The sequence below is a fragment of the Saccostrea echinata genome, unplaced genomic scaffold (genome assembly GCF_033153115.1).
Source record: "Saccostrea echinata isolate AGI-Se365-2 ecotype Australia unplaced genomic scaffold, CSIRO_AGI_Sech_v1 ptg000002l, whole genome shotgun sequence".
In the NCBI taxonomy this organism is placed as follows: Eukaryota; Metazoa; Mollusca; class Bivalvia; order Ostreida; family Ostreidae; genus Saccostrea; species Saccostrea echinata.
In genome coordinates, this window is record NW_026889751.1 from 11,857,448 (window position 1) to 11,875,988 (window position 18,541).

The 18,541-nt window shown below is 33.5% G+C and overlaps 1 protein-coding gene across 3 annotated transcripts in view; it reads left to right on the forward strand.

The window, feature by feature from the left end:
- LOC133172666 (ryanodine receptor-like) overlaps positions 1-18,541 on the forward strand; it is a 98,112-nt gene that overhangs the window by 71,350 nt on the left and 8,221 nt on the right. The window contains exons 79-105 of one of the 3 annotated variants that reach the window (XM_061307616.1): positions 446-502; positions 921-1,055; positions 1,312-1,320; positions 2,755-2,867; positions 3,234-3,327; positions 3,634-3,801; positions 6,409-6,480; positions 7,789-7,888; positions 8,488-8,567; positions 8,834-8,910; positions 9,045-9,199; positions 9,439-9,656; positions 9,785-9,889; positions 10,050-10,131; positions 10,392-10,462; positions 10,839-10,904; positions 11,292-11,371; positions 13,013-13,174; positions 13,632-13,788; positions 13,887-13,985; positions 14,140-14,228; positions 14,391-14,591; positions 14,776-14,937; positions 15,637-15,727; positions 15,891-15,946; positions 16,134-16,203; positions 16,419-16,457. In XM_061307616.1, the coding sequence (XP_061163600.1) occupies positions 446-502; positions 921-1,055; positions 1,312-1,320; positions 2,755-2,867; positions 3,234-3,327; positions 3,634-3,801; positions 6,409-6,480; positions 7,789-7,888; positions 8,488-8,567; positions 8,834-8,910; positions 9,045-9,199; positions 9,439-9,656; positions 9,785-9,889; positions 10,050-10,131; positions 10,392-10,462; positions 10,839-10,904; positions 11,292-11,371; positions 13,013-13,174; positions 13,632-13,788; positions 13,887-13,985; positions 14,140-14,228; positions 14,391-14,591; positions 14,776-14,937; positions 15,637-15,727; positions 15,891-15,946; positions 16,134-16,203; positions 16,419-16,457 (2,808 nt within the window). Of the gene's footprint in view, positions 1-445; positions 503-920; positions 1,056-1,311; positions 1,321-2,754; positions 2,868-3,233; positions 3,328-3,633; positions 3,802-6,408; positions 6,481-7,788; positions 7,889-8,487; positions 8,568-8,833; positions 8,911-9,044; positions 9,200-9,438; positions 9,657-9,784; positions 9,890-10,049; positions 10,132-10,391; positions 10,463-10,838; positions 10,905-11,291; positions 11,372-11,632; positions 11,713-13,012; positions 13,175-13,631; positions 13,789-13,886; positions 13,986-14,139; positions 14,229-14,390; positions 14,592-14,775; positions 14,938-15,636; positions 15,728-15,890; positions 15,947-16,133; positions 16,204-16,418; positions 16,458-18,541 lie in introns of all 3 variants that reach the window. The other 2 variants (XM_061307633.1, XM_061307624.1) reach the window with 2 other exon arrangements.

The window sequence follows — 18,541 nt, forward strand, 5'->3', positions numbered from 1 at the left end:
GCATGCTTATGAACTACATGTATGCATGGATGAAGTGCACATGTCTTGACAATATCTTTATGATTTGGGAAGATGAGCTACTTCATCTTAGTTGGATGAACATTTATTGTAGATAAACATCTAATTACATTTTATTTATGACAAAAATAAATGGATTTGCTTGTGCATATTGTTTTTATTTCAGATTTTTTACATATAATTACTAGTGTTTCACAATTTCTATTGTACTTATGTATCTGTGTAATTTTTAACACTTTCTGATAACATTTTTGTGTACATATATTAGTGTTTGTTCTTGGCTACAGTATATTCTTTACTTTTATTTATATAATTATGTCCTTTTTTTATGCTTCTTAATGCACAGGCTTAATATTATTTTGCTTAAATTAGTAAAATATCTTATTGAATGTTATAAAACAAACCTGGAGAATTCTGTATGTTTTAGGAATCAGAGGCGGATATTGAGGACTTTATGCAGCAGAAGCTGGAAGCAGAGGAAGGGGTAAGTAACTCTTGATGATTAGCTCCATGGGTCAAAGATCAGAAGGGCCTATGTATTTGTAAGGTGTCCATCTTTCTGCTGTTTGTCTGTTTTGAAAATAAAAATTCAGTATGCACCCCCTCCTTCTGACAGTTTTAGTCAAATTTCAATAAAAATAGGTAAGCCAGAAGATTACACCCTTTCCCTCCCAAAAAAACCATTGATATTGGTGTATGATTTCAATAAATGTTGTTGCCATGGTTATTAAAATGCCGGTATTATAACCTGTAGAATCCTTCTCCTCCTACAGTTTTATAATTCTGATTTTAATAAAGCTTAGGTGACTACATTTATTACATTAATTAAAAAAAAAGAACTAGAAGACATACTTTTATTAAAACAATGGGCATTTTCTGATATAATCATTATTCCTCTTTAGCCAACAGATGAAAAAGTTCGATGGCAGAAGGTTCTGTACACAAAAATAGGGGGTGTGGAGAGAACCAATGTTGACCAGCATCACGTGCTAGAGAGAATTCTGTCAATGGCCAAAGTCATGCATGGACTTCATATGGTATGTATCTGATTCTTCTTCAATTTTGGCAAGACAACTTATATATATAAAACCACAACATGCATGGTGCCAGTCCTGGAACTTGTAAAATTTGACTGTACCTTATTATCATTTTGCCTGTAAATACCAAAATAACTGTTGAAATTTAGTAATATACCTTCCATTTAAAATGGTCAGTACCCTTGAATCTGTTAGAAGTTGATGTCTCTTGTCAATAGGTTGAAAATAAACTGTTTTCTCTCGTTTACCTGATTAGGTCTGCGAGGTAAGTGGGCTGAAGTGGCGGCGGTGTTTTATTTTTTAAACCAGGCATGATCCGTTTTTGGCTTAGGCTGACCCCCCAAACTGAAATCTGACTGTTTACTCAGGCAGATGGAACACTAAAAAAAATAAACTGTCCATGGTAGGCTTATATGTAGAATTAATAACAGTCTTAAACAGTTCATTTGCTTAATTTGAAATGTGTATACTCTAAGACCCCATGCACAGAAAAACTTTGTGAAGAACTAACAGGATATGTGGCCTTTTCCCACTGGTGTTAGGGTGTAGTAGCACAACAGTTATTTACCCTCTCTGCGAGAAGACATTTGACAAAGTGATTTTCTCACAGCATACCCCATGTTTTATTTCTGACCTCTGAAGAAAAAAACATTGTTTACACATGTTAATCCTTTCCACTACTGATTCTGACAGAGCTGAAAAAAAATTGAGGAAAAATGTTTCTTTTTTTATTATTTTCATTTTCTGTGTTTTCCTCCAACCTTAACTGATTATGATCAGAACATCTATATCAGAGTACATATTTTAAGAAAACATTTCCATTTTTGTTTGGACAACTCAGGTTGATAGACTTGCTTTGAAGGAATGGAGTTATTTTGTAAGTTTTCAGAAAATATGTCCTGAATTTGTTATTGTCATTTTTTTTCCATATTTACATATGCACAAAAGAAAACAAACAAACAAACAAAAAACATCTTTGAAAGTTCATTTACTATTTTTTGCAAATAATCTGAAAACTTCATAAGATGGATGTTTATTTACTTTTTTTTTTTTGCAAATAATCTGAAAACTTCATAAGATGGATGTTGTGGTGTAGACTCTCAGATTGCTTTCCCCCTTGCAGACATTGATGACTCCTGGCTTAATATGTGTAAATCCTGGTACCTTACCTCCCTTTGTCACGTCTGTTCTCTGATGACTGCTTTTGAAAAGTCCTCTCTTTTTAAATGTATTCTAAGAACATTCCTTTTTTCATTCATCGTCTAATTTCTTTCCATTTAACAGTTAAACCTAAAAGTACATGTATGTATACGTAGTCAGAGAGTGTGAAGTTTTATTTTCCCTTTGTGTTCATTAGTAGAAGGGTAAGAGTTATGAAGTTGACACTAAGATTAATATTTATAATCTTAAAGACTCAAAAAGATACAATTATGTAAAGTTGAATATTTAGTACAATAGTTATTTTTAAAAATGCATGCAAGAGGATGCATTGTAAATTATGTACAGTTAGTTCTTTAGCTAGACAAAGTTTGAGGTGAAATAAGCAGTAGAAATGAAATTTAAAAGTTTTGGTTCTTAAGTCTATTACATATTCTCTTCCATGTCTTAGACATAGAAGTGCAAGCTGTACCCAAATTAAATTATCTCTAGATGAGATTTGATTTTTATGTGACATATTTAGGCATGTTTGTGATTTAAGGTGGAACATCCATCAGGCAGCCACAAGAATGTATGGAAGAAGGTCATCTCCACCCAGAGAAAGCGAGCCGTCATGGCCTGTTTCAGGATGGTGCCTCTCCACAGTCTTCCAAGGTTAGTAGATAGTTGTTTGGTGTTAAAGACTCTTAAAGTGAGATTGATTTGGACATACTAATTACAATAACAGTGACTTGACACTCGAAAGTTGATGATTACTTGAAATAATTAACAGCTGAAAATACAGCTAACAGCTTAACTTTGGTATCTTGAACACCAATATCTTAAATACCGGGATATGTCAAAGTGATTTGGAAGTCCCAAGCCTTCTTTCTTTAAGTATTTTATCCTCAGTATCTCGAACCCACGGATATCTCAAATTTTTCTTGGTCCCATTGAGTTCAAGATAACGTGGTTTAACTATATGTTGCCTGATGTTTAACAATTGTTGACCTTGGTAAATGCCATTTAATCTTTCTACAGACATAGAGCTATAAATCTGTTCCTGTGCTCCTACAAAGACCAGTGGCTGGCAACTGAAGAATATGAAAAGAAAGTACTTATTGAGGACCTAACTGTGAGTAATAAAACTACAGTTGTTTTGGTTTGATGTATGTAAATACAGAAGTAAATGAGCTTTATTGTCTCAGCAGAATTCAAGTCATAAAACAAATATATATGCATGTAAATGTGTTTAGTAATGTTTGTTATCTGAAAAAAAAAATGGAAAATTTGTAGTGAACTAGGGGAGAAATAACCAGTTATAGGAGCTCATTAAAGGTTTTATTCTCTTAAAAAAAAATAAGAAACAAAGTTTGTATTTGATGTGATTTCTTTTCTCTGTGACAAAGTATATTGTAAAGATTACAATGAAAACTTGTAGAGATCTGATGAAGAGGAAGAAGACATTGAGAAGAAAGAGGAGGTAGAGGTCAAACCAGATCCACTGGATCAACTAATTACCTGTCTAAGCCGAGCCGCCACCAAAGAGCAACATGGAAGTCTGCCAGAAGACAGCTTATACATGTCGTATGCTGAGATTATGGCACAGGTGTTCTTTGCTTTACAGATGTTATTTGCTTTACTTAGGCATTTCATATTTAACATCTTTATTATAGCCTTGACATTTCATCCAGTGGTAGAAATTTTTTCTTCAATCTTTTATCTGCCATTTGTATTTCTATCTGCCAAATCTTTTATCCTGTAGTGAACTAAAACAAGCCCTGTTACGTTTAATGATAAGATGCCTATCATGGCCTCATATTGCCTTTTTTTAGCTCTTCTGAGCCAAAGGCTCAAAGAGCTAATGCTATGGCCATTTGTGCGGTGTGCGTAAACTTTTTAGAATATGGGCCATAACTCAAGAACCCCTTGGCCAATTATTGTCAAATTTGTCACAGGGTATCCTTGGCCCAAGGGCTCCCTTTTATACTAAAACTGGGGTTGTGACCCTTTAACAAGGGGAGATAATTAGGAAAATAGAAACAAAAGCACTGGTTGCTAAAAAATCTTCTTCTCAAGAACCACTGGGCAGATTATCACTAAACTTACACAAAAGGATGAGGATATGTTGTAGATTAAAATTTGCACGGGGATTTACCCTGGGGCAAAGGGCGTGGTCTCAAGGTCACTTCAAAGTTGACCAAAAATTACATTTTATTAAAATGTTGATATTTTGCCTACTATGACTAGGATCATCAAATCTTGTCAGTTGGTGCATCTAAGGACCTCATATCATGTTGACTCAAAAGTAGATCACGGTGACCTACTTTTTAAATTTTGCGGCCATTCTTTTTCAAAATGATTTAGAGGCATATTTTGAACAATTTAAGGCCTATGATCATCAAACTTTGTCAGTTGATGCATCTTGGGTCCTCAAAGAACGTCAACTAAAAAGTAGGTCACCTTGACCTACTTTTTGAATTTTATGGCTAATCTTTTTTAAAACAATTAAGGTCATTAATTCGAATACGGGGAGGCTTAGAATCATTAAATCTTGTAAGATGATGCATCTTGGGGCCATAAAACATATTTATTAAAAAGTAGGTCACAGTGACCTACTTTTTGAACTTTGCAGGCATTCGATTTCAAAGCGTTTTAGAGGCATAATTTGGACATTTTAAGTCCTATGATCATAAAACTTTGTAAGTTAATGCATCTTGGGTCCTAAAAAAAGGTCAACTGAAAAGTAGGTCACCGTGACCTACTTTTCAATTTGTATGACTATAATTAAATATTTCAGGTACTAATTGGCTTAGAATCATCAAACTTTGTCAGTTGATGCGTCATGAGTCTTCGGAGTAGGTCGAATAAAAAGTAGGTCACAGTGACCTACTTTTGAAAATTTATGGCATTAATTAAATATTTCGGGTACTAATTGGCTTAGAATCATCAAACTTTGTCAGTTGATGCATCTTGGGTCTTCAGAGTAGGTCAACTAAAAAGTAGGTTACGGTGACCTATTTTTGAAAATTTATGGCTTTAATTAAATATTTCGGGTACTAATTGGCTTAGAATCATCAAACATTGTCAGTTGATGCGTCATGGGTCTTCGGAGTAGGTCGACTAAAAAGTAGGTCACCCTGACCTACTTTTGGAAAATTTATGGCTTTAATAAAATATTTCGGGTACTAATTGGCTTAGAATCATAAAACTTTGTCAGTTTATGCGTCATGGGTCCTCAGAGTACAACAACTTAAAAGTAGGTCACGGTGACCTACTTTTGAAAATTTATGGCTTTAATCAAATATTTCGGGTACTAATTGGCTTAGAATCATTAAACTTTGTCAGTTGATGCGTCTTGGGTCCTCAGAGTTCAACAACTGAAAAGTAGGTCACGGTGACCTACTTTTGAAATTTTATGGCTGTATTTAATATTTTCAGGAATTATTTGGCTTAGAATCGTCAAAATTTGTCAGTTGATGCATCTTTGGTCCTTGGAGTAGGTTGACTGAAAAGTAGGTCACTGTGACCTACTTTTGAAAATTTATGGCTGTAATTAAATATTTTGGGTACTTATTGGCTAGAATCATCAAACTTTGTCAGTCGATGTATCTTTGGTCCTCGGAGTACAGCAACTGAAAAGTAGGTCACAGTGCCCTACTTTTGAAAATTTATGGCTTTAATTAAATATTACAGGTACTAATTGGCTTAGAATCATCAAACTTTGTCAGTCGATGCATCTTGGATCCTTGGAGTAAAACAATTGAAAAGTAGGTCACTTCGACCTACTTATAAAATTTTATGGTTATAATTTTAAAAAATATTTTAGGTATTAATTGGCTTAGAATCATCAAACTTAGTTGATGGGTCCTCAGAGAATGACAAGTGATAAGTAGGTCACCATGACCAACTCTCAGGTACTAATTGGCTTAGAATCATCTTGGGTTCTCAGAGTGTGAATTGGAATTTCAAGGATTTATGTAAATATACAGGATACTTCGAGGCTTCAAATAGAAGTGATAGGTTGTACAGTTTATCAGAAGAGCGATTCAAGGCCCATGGGCCTCTTGTATTATCATTTTCTCCAAATATAATTGAACCCAGTCAAACACTAGTTTTGTTATCATACAAAACTTGGAACACATATAAATTTAACTGAATTTTTCCCATTAGAAATTCTGAGGAGACTTTGTATAAGATGTAATGTTATTTGTAGAGTTGTCATGGTGAGGATGAGGATGATGATGACGAGGGAGGAGAAGAGGAGGGACCGGGATCCTCCTTCCAGGTGAGTCAAGCTTCAGTGACACAAACCTCACTGTCTCCAACTCACACCAGGGATAGAGTCAATGCTTATACACTGTAAATGTAGTGCTTGAGACATTGGTGAAAAAATAAAACTTGCAATAATATGGGGAGAGGGTAGAGGAAAGAAATACCCAATAACAAATTTTAGATAATATATTAAAAGGATTCAGATTAAGTCTTTTTTTTTGGTAAAATTATTATTGTTGTTCAAATACATTGTATATTAGCAGATTCAGGAACAATTATTCAAATGATTGATACTTGCAGGTAGATTTTGCAAAACACATTTGATTGAAAACTCAACCAACTTTTTAATTTTATTTTTCAATTAAAGCCATGAAAGGAAATCAAAGTAGCCAATTTCTGCATGTTTTATTGAAATATCTTGTACTTCTTGCTTGTATCAGCTTCATTTGGGAGTTTTAAAGGTACACGTTCATCTACTTTGCATGCTTTCATAGCAGAGATGTCATTGTCTTTTGTACCTCCTTAATGGCTTCATAAACAGGAGTTAAATCCCTTGCTTAAAACACAGGATGTAAACCTAGTATGTTGACATACCTTCAGTGTAGATGCAGCATTCCCAGGTAGTAAACAATCACTTGCAGTAATTGTCTCCTCAAGTTCTTGATTTGTCCAGTTTTGTCATATATTTTCATTGCCATAAATACATTTATTTATTTATTTAGTGTCACTGGCCTCCTATATTTTGTTGGCATTTGTCTTTTCAGTATGTTGATGCACATTCAAATTTGTTTAGTATTGTAATGGAAAGCCAGTTTATAAACTGAAAACATTAGTATACTTTATTTCCTTTATCAAGAGGGCAGTAATTTTAGTTCCTTTGAAAAACTTTAGAATGTAGTCTTAAAAGACAGTTATTTGATATTTTGTATACCAGATGTTTATTTCAATCATTGGTTTATCAAAAAAGGAGAGATTATTCAATTTTATAAGAACAACAGAGAATACATGTATCATATTTCTTAAATTTTGAAAGAATATGGATTTTCTAGACATTGACACAATTTGTTGAAAAGATTATTTTCATGGGACCATTCAAGTTGTAAGGTTAAATTTTTAGCAGAAAAAACTCTAAGTTGTTTTGCTTTATGAAATCAGGGTCCACCTGGAAAAGACTTAGTATGTATTAGTTAGGAAAAACAGACTTGCATGAAATCAAGAGTAATTTGAAGTATTCAGCTTAAGCAAGAGGCAAGATTCATTGCACATTTAACATACAAGTGAAATACCTGGAGACCTTGAGAGAGTTATCTTTTATTTTCAGGAACAAGAGATGGAGAAGCAACAGTTACTTTTCGAGCAGTCTAGACTGGCTGACCGTGGTGCAGCAGAGATGGTCCTCCTGTACATCAGTGCCAGCAGAGGTGGGACTGGGGCAGGGTCAAAGGATAGAGAGTGGGGCAAAAAAAATCAAGTTCTGTCAGTAGATACAGACATATGATGGGGTAGAAGATTGGAGTGGGGGAGGGGGGTTAAATCAGTTTCTGGTGGTAGGTACAGATAAACTGAGGGGTTCAAGATAGGCTTGTATGGGATAAAATAAGGTTTTCACAGTATGTGCAGTACTGAAGGTGTCCAAATTTGGAGTGCAAAGTATAAAAACCAGAAGATACAGATATACTGATGGGTTTCAAAACTAGAATGTGAGGGATAGAATCAGGTCATGTTGATAGATAAAGGGTTTACCAAAAAGAAATTGGTTAAGGATAAGAATGAAGAAAAAAATGGAAGTTAAGTCTCTTGATAGATACAAGTATAATGTAGTAGCAATAGGTAAGGATTATCTGTTTAAAAAAATCATGTCAGAGGGTTGCTTCAAGGGTTATTCAATTTTATAATTATTTTAATTTTAATAATTATTTGGTAAATTCTTATGTCAATAGAAAAACAGTGGAAAATTGTATTTTTTTTGATACAGATTCTTTCAGTAAGTGTTGATCAAATTTTTGATATGCTGTTCCAGGAGAAAATAGTCCTATGGTAGCTGACACGATAGAGCTGGGAATATCTCTTCTAAGAGGAGGAAATGTAGAAGTTCAAAAGGTAGTAAAATTAAACAATCTTCAGACAATTGGAAAAAAATTGTTTAGATACAAAAAAATGATTTGGGGTACCAGTCTCCAAACAAATTTCACATTCAGAAATGTATGTATTGGTCATTTATCTTCAAAAATGCAATATTTTTTGGCTTCACAGACAACACTGCTTGTCGACACCTGAAAATACAGTATAATAATTGTTTAGGGGGGATGAAAAGATATTGATTAAATTGATTTTTTTCTCCTCACATTACATATTTTTCTCAACAGAACATGCTAAAGCACCTGAAAGAGAAAAAAGATGTTGGATTTTTTTCATCTGTGTCTGGACTAATGCAGCAATGCAGGTAAAAGATTGCATTATTCTTGCTGAATATCAACTCTTTAACCAGAGTAGTAATCATGATGGGCTTAAAATTTGAAAGTAGACCCCATTCAAGCTGAAATAAAAATACCCTGGTAATCTCTTTTCCATATTTAGTGTTCTGGATTTGGATGCTTTTGAGAGAATAAACAAAGCAGAGGGGTTAGGAATGAGCTCAGATGCCTGCTCAGGAGAGAAAAATCTAGAGGATGCAGCAACGACATGTAAACTTTTCCGATTTCTCCAGCTGCTTTGTGAAGGTCATAATCTGGGTAAGTTTATTATAATTGTTACAGACAATCAAATGGATTAGTTATTCCATGATGTTGATTAAACTGCTATAATATGTTACAATACACATATTTCAAAATGAAATGAAGATAGACTTGCTTGACTTTTTTGGACAATATTGCCCAAAACAGTAGTTCAATTACTAAATTTATTGTTTAAAGGAAAGTCCAATAATATTTAGATCGTATCAAAATGCTTTAAAATTCTTTTTTAATTAAAGAATTCCAGAACTACCTGCGTACCCAGGCTGGTAACAACACGACTGTGAACATTGTGATCTGCACTGTGGACTATTTGTTGAGATTGCAGGAATCTATCATGGACTTCTATTGGCACTACTCCGGTAAAGACATCATTGACCCTTCAGGAAAAGGAAACTTCTGTCGCGCCATTAATGTAGCCAAACAGGTGTTCCGTACCCTCACAGAATACATACAGGTAGACAAGGAGAGCTTATCAATGATTACTCTATAAGTACTATATATGAATGGCTTTAGTTGAATATGGAAGAAAATTGTGTTTTAAAGCAGTTTCAGAGAATCAACTACAGTAATATATTGTTTTAGGGTCCTTGTTCCCTGAACCAGCTTGCCCTAGCACACAGTCGACTCTGGGATGCAGTAGGAGGGTTCCTTTATATATTTGCCCACATGCAAGATAAGCTTTCCAAGGTTGGGATCCTGCTGGATTTATCCAATTCAGTTTAACTTTGTTTGTTCAAAGAAAACAAGGATCTATGATTTAATAGCATAATCTAAAATAAAGGTGTGTTCAGTGTGGTTATGGAGTAGTGCCTGGTGTGTGGTGATGTATTTTTCTTTGATTTTGAAGGATTCAACACAGCTGGAACTGCTTAGAGAATTCATGAAACTCCAGAAAGAAATGATGATTATGCTGTTATCTATGTTAGAGGGTATGTTAATTATTAAGAACTAGCAATTAAGAGAATTGTTATCTTTTATATACATGTATTATACATTTACTCAGAAATAGTAAAAGCCATGCGTTAGTAGCACATTATATGTATTGAAAATGAATTGATGGTGTTATCTATTGTAAATAAATTGATAAAATTAGTATTTAACTTTTTCCCCACTTGGGGTAAACTTCTCTCCTTTTTCTGTGAATTCAGGATAATTTATTGTATAATAAGCCCCCTTTTTGTTTGATTAGGAAATGTGATGAATGGTCCAATAGGAAAACAGATGGTGGACACTCTTGTAGAGTCTCAGGCCAATGTGGAGGTAAAAGCTAAAGATCTGTTATCAGACACAGTCAAACCCCGTTATCTCGCACTTGATTGGACTGAAAAAATACTTCCAGATATCTGAGGGTTCGAGATTTCAAGGGTAAAATACTTAAGAAATATGTGGTGATGACTTCTGAATCATTTCGACATATCCATGGTATTCAAGATATCCGTGTTCAAGATATCGAAGATCAACTGTAGTTAATTGTTACTTTAAAAAATGTAAAGTTACAAAAAACTATTAAATCAGCATTAATCTAAGTATAATTTTCAGGTAAATTCTGTTCTTGGGTCTGTATCAGGCAGCATTTTGTTTCAAGGAATATAGTAAATATTAATTGATTGTTCTTTATTCATATCTTTTTCTTCAGATGATTTTGAAGTTCTTTGACATTTTCCTGAAAATGAAGGACCTTACATCATCAGAAGCCTTCTTGGTAATGTGTTTTGTTTACTTGGGTTTTTTCCCAGTTTCAAAGAAATCAATTCTAGAGGAACATGGTGTAAAAATATTGTCATTGTAAGAATATTGCCGGATTTTTTTTCTTCTGATTTTCATGTGATAAAAATTCTTTGAAAACTTCAAGCTATGAAAGGTCTGATTTCACATCTCCATGCTTTCTCATGTTAGATGCATCAACATGTATGTTTTCTGTAGGAAGGAGACACTTTGATGTTGTCTTAGATGTGTAATCTGAAAAAAAAAAACATAAGTATTGGTGAAATGTCCATGTACATGTATATCCTTGTGGGATCTTTAATGCAGTACTTTACATAATTTAAGCTTTGAGCTTTGTGAAAACATATTTCATGTTACATTATAGGAATTTGATGCCAATAAGGATGGCTACATTTCAGCCAAAGAATTTAAACGTGCTATGGAGGCACAGAAAATGTATTCTCGGTGTGTAAAAAATGTCCCATGTTGTGAGAACACAGATGTATTTCAGCACTCTAGACATCTTTTTATATTTGTGCATCTCCTATAAAGCAGGCTGCAAGAATATTATGAGAGAAGATAAAATATCACCACAATTAAGAATCTGAAAACAAGCCAGAAATATTCAGTTCATCTTTCAGACATACATCTTGATACCATTTTTGCAGCTTGCTCTCAATGTCATCTAGCTTTAGTGTGTGTTGTGACTTTGTTATGGAATTTTAGGAATATGATACGAATGGTGATGGTTGGATATCTGTTAAGGAGTTCCGCAGGGCTTTAGATTCAATGAAGATTTACAATGAGTATGGCAATGTGTGAAACCCCCTTGTTGAAGATTTTTGCACTCGCACTGCAAGAGTTGAAGTGCATTTTAAAATTTAACCCATAACACTTTTCATCTCTTTTTTTAATGAGTGGTTTTATTGCGATTTATGCTTTATCAAATTACTAAGCAAGACATTTCCCACATTCTGTTGATAATTGTTCAATGCATAGACTATGCTACATAAGTAATAAGATTCTTAAAATATCATTTTAATGCAATAGTTACATCAAATAATATGAAATACACATAGCTTCTGAATGAAGTACAGAGCATTCAGAAAACACCTTCAGCAACCCAATAATCAAGAATTTATACGAATTCATACTTGGGTTACCTGTTGTAGTCTGGCTTTAATATACTGATTAAAAACAAACAAACAAAACTAAATAATTAAGGTAAGAACTTTAACTGGGTCCACCTCAGAATCTCTTGTTCCTTACATTTGTTGACATCTATTGAAGTTTTTAAGAAATCATGTAATCATTAGAACGTGGTTGAATATGTAACCTATTTTAATCTTCATTGGTGGAGTTCATTGCCATAAACTATACAAATTATAGGCATATTCATAGGTTAATAATTTAAAGATTTAAATAATAGAATCTGGATTTGCAACATGATTTCCTAAACGAAATTCTGTCTTCCATATAAAACCCTGCTCATTGTCTTTTATCGTGTTTGTGGTTCATAAAACAAAAACAACTTCGTGTAGATTACATTCCTTACTGAAGGTACTACATTTTAACCACATTTAAGCATTTTTATTTACTTGCATGGGAATTGTTCTTTTTTTTTTTTTTATCATGTCTGTAAATAGTTAGCAATCTGAGGTCAGCATGTGTCCATTTATTGTTGGTTATGTAAAATATTCAGTGTTGTTGAAATAGATTTTCTTTTATTTATTAGTTACAGAGGTTTAAGTTACTTCTCCCCTTTCATTAAGATAAGACATCTGGCTTGGCTCGACACATTTGATGTGAACTTTTTGGTAGCTGAAGAATTTATAGTTCTTTTCCCTAATGCACCATAGAAATGTGGGCATGGAATTTTCTGTGTTCTTTCTTACTGATTCTTAAAACTTTACAGAAGAAGACAAGCAAAGTAAATGTGGTAAAATCTATCATCATATTTTAAAAGAATAAATAAATATCAAGATTCTGTTGTATTGTGGTCATAATACTTTAAATATATAATTATTCATTACATTTTAGTAAAACCTCAATATATCATATATGTAATTATTCCATACAGTTGATTATATATTGGTGTTGTTACAGAGAGGAGATCGAGTACATCATGATGTGTGTGGACGCTAACCAGGATGGGAAGGTGGATTTTAACGAGTTCACTGATCGATTCCACAATCCCGCCAAAGACATAGGCTTTACAATGGCTGTCCTCCTCACCAATCTGTCAGAGCACATGCCTAATGACCCCAGGTAAAGCAAACATACCTTCTGTTGTTATAAACAGTTTTTATGCAGTTTTGTTTCATACACATAAAAAAAGAAGAATGCTTATTTGTTGGACTTGCTTACATATATCTTGAGCATACTTGAAAAGTGAGTCTGTAACCATTGCTTAACCAGGAATTCTAGATTCAACTTTGATACATGTACTAGTATATTGAACTCTTGAATATCTTGATTGGGTACATTTCTACCATGTTTGAAATATACATGAGCTTAATAATGTTGGACACACATATACATGTAAGATTGTTAGGAATATGAGGAAATATACTAGTTGGATTTACGAGTGCTTGTTTTCAAAACAGCAATTTTAAGAAATTAAAAAGGTGTTTTAAAGGGGAGGGGTAATATTATTAAAATCTCAATGTAATAGAATTTTTGGTTGCAGAAAGGTTGTATGATAAAGTTTTACATTTGTTAACAGATTGGAGCGGTTCCTAGAGAAGGCCCGCTCTGTGCTAGACTATTTTGGTCCCTATCTGGGCAGGATAGAGATCATGGGCAGTGCTAACAAGATCGAGAGAGTATACTTTGAAATCAAACAATCTCACATTGACCAATGGGAGAAACCACAGATCAAGGTTAAGCCTTAGCAATGTTGTAATGATATTGATGTCACTCTGGGCAATTTATTTATGCTCTGCGTGTTTAATAATACTATGTGTATGATTTAATGTAGGAGTCCAAGAGATCATTCCTGCACAGTGTGGTCAATGAGGGAGGTGACAAAGAGAAACTAGAGAGCTTTGTCAATTTCTGTGAAGACACTATATTTGAGGTAATTTAGATTCATCCATCTTTGATGTGTGAATATACTTCATGATATTTCCCATAGTGTGTGTTATTGATGTATTCTGGAAGTTTGAAACATTATTATACACTTGCGATGTTGCTAAGTTTTAAATTAACAATATGGGCATTGTGACATTTAGATGCAGCATGCCACCAGTATTAGTGCTGAGGAACAGAGGATGGCAGCACTGAGGAGTGGCATGGGACTGCAAGAGGAGAGTGGAGGAGGGTAGGTCGTCATCATCATCATCTCTGTTTTCATTATCATCAGTTTTTTCTTCTGTCACATAAATTATGTTCTGTCAGTACACATCATGCAGATGACAAAAAGTAAAGTTCTGCAACAGATACAAACATACAGGAATTATCTATGAACCTTTGTCATTAATAGAGTGCTGGAGCCACTGAAGATGACGTACCGCTTCCTGTATAATGCTGTGGCCACATTCCTGTCATTTTTCACGTGGACAAACCTGAAAACGACTTACCAGGCATTCAAGAGGATGACCTGGCCCCAGGTGATCTGGACACTGGTCAAACTCTGTGTCAAACTGGCCTTCACACTCCTAACTTTCGTGTTTCATGTGTTCTGGTAAGTTATGGATCATAGCTTAACTAGACCTTAGCTAGACCTGTTGTTTGAATTTAATCAACTTGTCTAATAAGTTAAGTTGCTTATTTATGTGATATGTACAGTACAAGTACATGCACTCTTTACATTCATCTATTTCACTATCTTTTGAGATTACATCATCTCTTTCTTATTATTTTAAAAGGACATTGTTGAAATTTGTGGTGAACATGATGAAGGGTGAGCAAGATAAAGAAACCATAGAACAGCCAGAAATCCTAGCTCTTCCAGCACCCTCCCTTCCCGAAGAACAGAAGACGGAGCCTATATTGAATGGGGTTCCAGGTGTTCCCACAGAAGAAGGGCTGTAAGTAGATAAACAGATGTACATTTAGCTTATCCAAGATTTTGTATAAGATTTAGGTGCTTAAGAACCCTCTCTACACTGCACACTAAAGAGTTCTGATTCTGTGGTATTTTTCTGTAGTTAGAGTGATCTGCCCCTAGATCTGAATTCAAATAAATTGAAATCTTCAGTGTATTACTCAATCTGTGATCAATTCAAGCATTCTGAACATTTTAAAAGGCTAAGATAAATTAACTGGACACTTCCTTTGCATATATTTTATCCACTGAAGTAAACAACAGTGATTTCTGTTCATTGAAACTTTGCTGTCTTTGAACATTTTTCCTGGGGGTAAATGTCACGTACCGTATATTGAAAATTCAATAGATAAGCTTAACATTTACACATGTATACAGTATAATTTTCTCAGTGTCCAAAAAACATTTTGCACTGGTGTATAGAGGGTCTTTAAAGAGACTGTAAAATCACTTATTTTCGAGGGGGTCAAATTTTCATGGTTTGAGAAAAAATAACTGGTTTGAGGGGATTTTATTTCATATGGTGAAAGGAGAAACATCACATGGCAGTATGAAAATTTACATTTTGTGGGGATATGAATTTATGGGAACTCTTCATACTACGAAAACAATGAAAATGAAATGCCTACAAAAATTAGTGATTTCACAGTATGGTGAATGAAATGCATGGTACTTTTTATAGCACCACCCCCACTGCTGTCCAACAAGAGACTGGGGCAGAGAGTCCAGAACCCAGTACATCTACAGAACCACCCACAGAGGTCACTACACAGGTCAGCTGTTTTTATGGGCAGAATTTTAATTACTGTTTTATCTTTGATATAAAAATTGTATCCTCTTTTTATCCAAGATAAACTATGGAGGTATACCTTACTATAGCAAGAGGGGCATTAAAATAGTTACATGTACATGTTTATTGTTGAATTCTTTCTGTAGGATACCACCTCCCCACCAGCACCACCCATCCCTCCTCCCAGGACCTCTGCAGATAGGTATTTACTTGTACTTTTAAGTTCATTAAAAAAAACAGTTACTGAAAGTAAAATTCATCTTTGGAAGGTATACCTAAACTGTATCTATAAATTATAATTAAGTAAGGCTTTTAAAGCTATTAACAAATATATTAAGACTTATTAAGGGACAATTTGGATCCTTATGAAATCAATATCTTTGTTTCAGTAAATCCAAATCATCCGAGGAAGATGTTCCATATGAGACTAAGGGATTTGATTATGGAAAATATGTTCTTGTGAGTTATGTTTATTTATAGATTCTGAAGCATTTAATGTTATAACTTTAGGTAACATTAATTTTTATGTCTAGAACTTTTTTGTCTCCCTTCTACAGGAGATATTTAGACTTGGTTATCTGTTGCCTGTTCAACATTATTATATAACTTTAGTATTAACCCTTGCTTGACATGAAGATTAAGTTTCTAGATATATGATTTTCTTTTCTTTTCAGTATTTAAGGGTATTAGGACAGAAGTTATTTTCTATAGGGGTAATAAACAATAAAGATTGACTTCGAAACATGAAATTACTCTGCCAAAGTTTCCTTCACTGAAGTGTTCCTCTTTTCACTAATCCTTTTTTTGCTGATGAGATTCAGTATTCGTACACTGCACACATAACCACTGGGTCAATACAATTATATTTTTATACCCCCCGCAAACGAAGTTTAGGGGGGGTATATTGGAATCACCATGTCCGTCTGTCTGTCCGTCTGTCTGTAGACAAGATTTTGTCCTGAGCGTTTCTCGGAAACTATTGCATAGATTTGTCTGAAAATTTGTACACTTATTATTCACCATATGAAGGTTTGCACCTGGTATTTTCATCATGATTGAATAATTTTTCTGCATTTTACAGGTGTTTTTTTCATTTTTATTATGTGGTTTTGTCCTGACCTTTACTCAAAGACTATTTCATAGAATTGTATGAAAATTTGTACACTGATTATTTACCATATGAAGATATGCACCTGGTATTTTCAACATTATTTGATCATTTTTCTGCATTTACAGGGTTTTTTTTTCATTTTTATTGACTTAGTCATTTTGGGTTTATTTCTAAGGTTTGAGACACAGAATCTAGAACATCTGTACAAAAATGTGAACTACAGCTTAAAACTATTCATTAAAACAAAAAAAAATCACCAAGTATTAAAAACAATTTTTACATTACATAGCAGATAGTGTAAATCCATTTGTCCCTTGGGACTAATGAGTGGACATCATCCAGTTAGAGATAAATTAATGAGTTCAGTGTGGGAAGTTGTTAGGGCATCTCTGATCAAGCATGTGTTATCTTAATATCTCCTGGGAATTTAAAGATCTCTGTTCTTTAATTCCCTTAATTGTAATTTATTGTCTGTCATAGTACATAGTTACTGGATGACCAGCCTTTCATTTTTAAAATGAATTTGATATAAAGTTATCAAGATTAATTTGATTTTGTAATTAATTGATTTTTTTTTTCAACAATCAATGCAGAATGTCATGCTTCAGAAAGATGACAGATAGTTGCAATTTATTTTTTCAATGTATTAAAAAACAATGTAACTACAATGTATTGGTATTGATGTTTTATTAGGTTGTTCCTTGGTTTCATTCATTAAAAAAAATATAATGAGCGATTATTTTTTCACTCTAAATGTTTATAAGAAAACACCTCTTAGATCCATAAAATACACATGTATTAGTGATTTGGCACCTCTGAAAAACCCAGCGGGGGGTATTTGTCCCTTTTGGACAGTTCTAGTTTGATTAAGAGGGAAGGTTTGAGGATTTTAGGTGAAAATGTTATCTTTGGTAAATAAATGTATGTGTAAGAGTTTGTTAAAAATATGATAAATATTTGTGATATAATAAGTTGAGAATTAGCTACATGATGAATTGCAGAAGATTGGAAAAATAAATTTTGACTTGTTTTGTTCAGTTTTATGCATGATTGAATGCCCTTTTCTTGCATTATCTCTTTGGAGTTCTGTATGAGCTTGATAGACACCTTACAATGTTAAAACACATATGTCGAGGAAATGGCATGAAAAATGTACAAAAGATACCCTCTCTTTAGATCTACTGTATACAAAAATGCATGATCTTCAAGGTTTTTGAAGATTTATTCCCCAGAATTTATGCACACTACTAAAAAACTGAACATATAAAAAACTAGATTCTTTAGCAGCACAATAACTCTCTGCACAGTATGCAGGATAATAGTACCCGTACACAATATAGCTCGGTGTGTGTGTGTGCATTTTCTTACATAATTAATGTATACAGAGATTTAATTTTATCTAAAAAAATTAACAGCATAAAGAAAATATATATGTGTTGTGTTTCTAAAAGTAAAGCTCTTACTTGGAACACAGTATACTAGCAATTTATAATTTTATATTATGTAGAAAATTTATGTTTTTTTCTAACATTTATAAACTAGTTTGTATAGATTGTGCAGTCTACACCTGTTGAGTTGTTAACTTTCTAACATGTACCATGGTTTTTCTATAGCTAGTGTCAGTAATATTAAGGTACAAATTATTTTTATTACATGGATTTATAGCTAAATTCTATTTTGTATTGC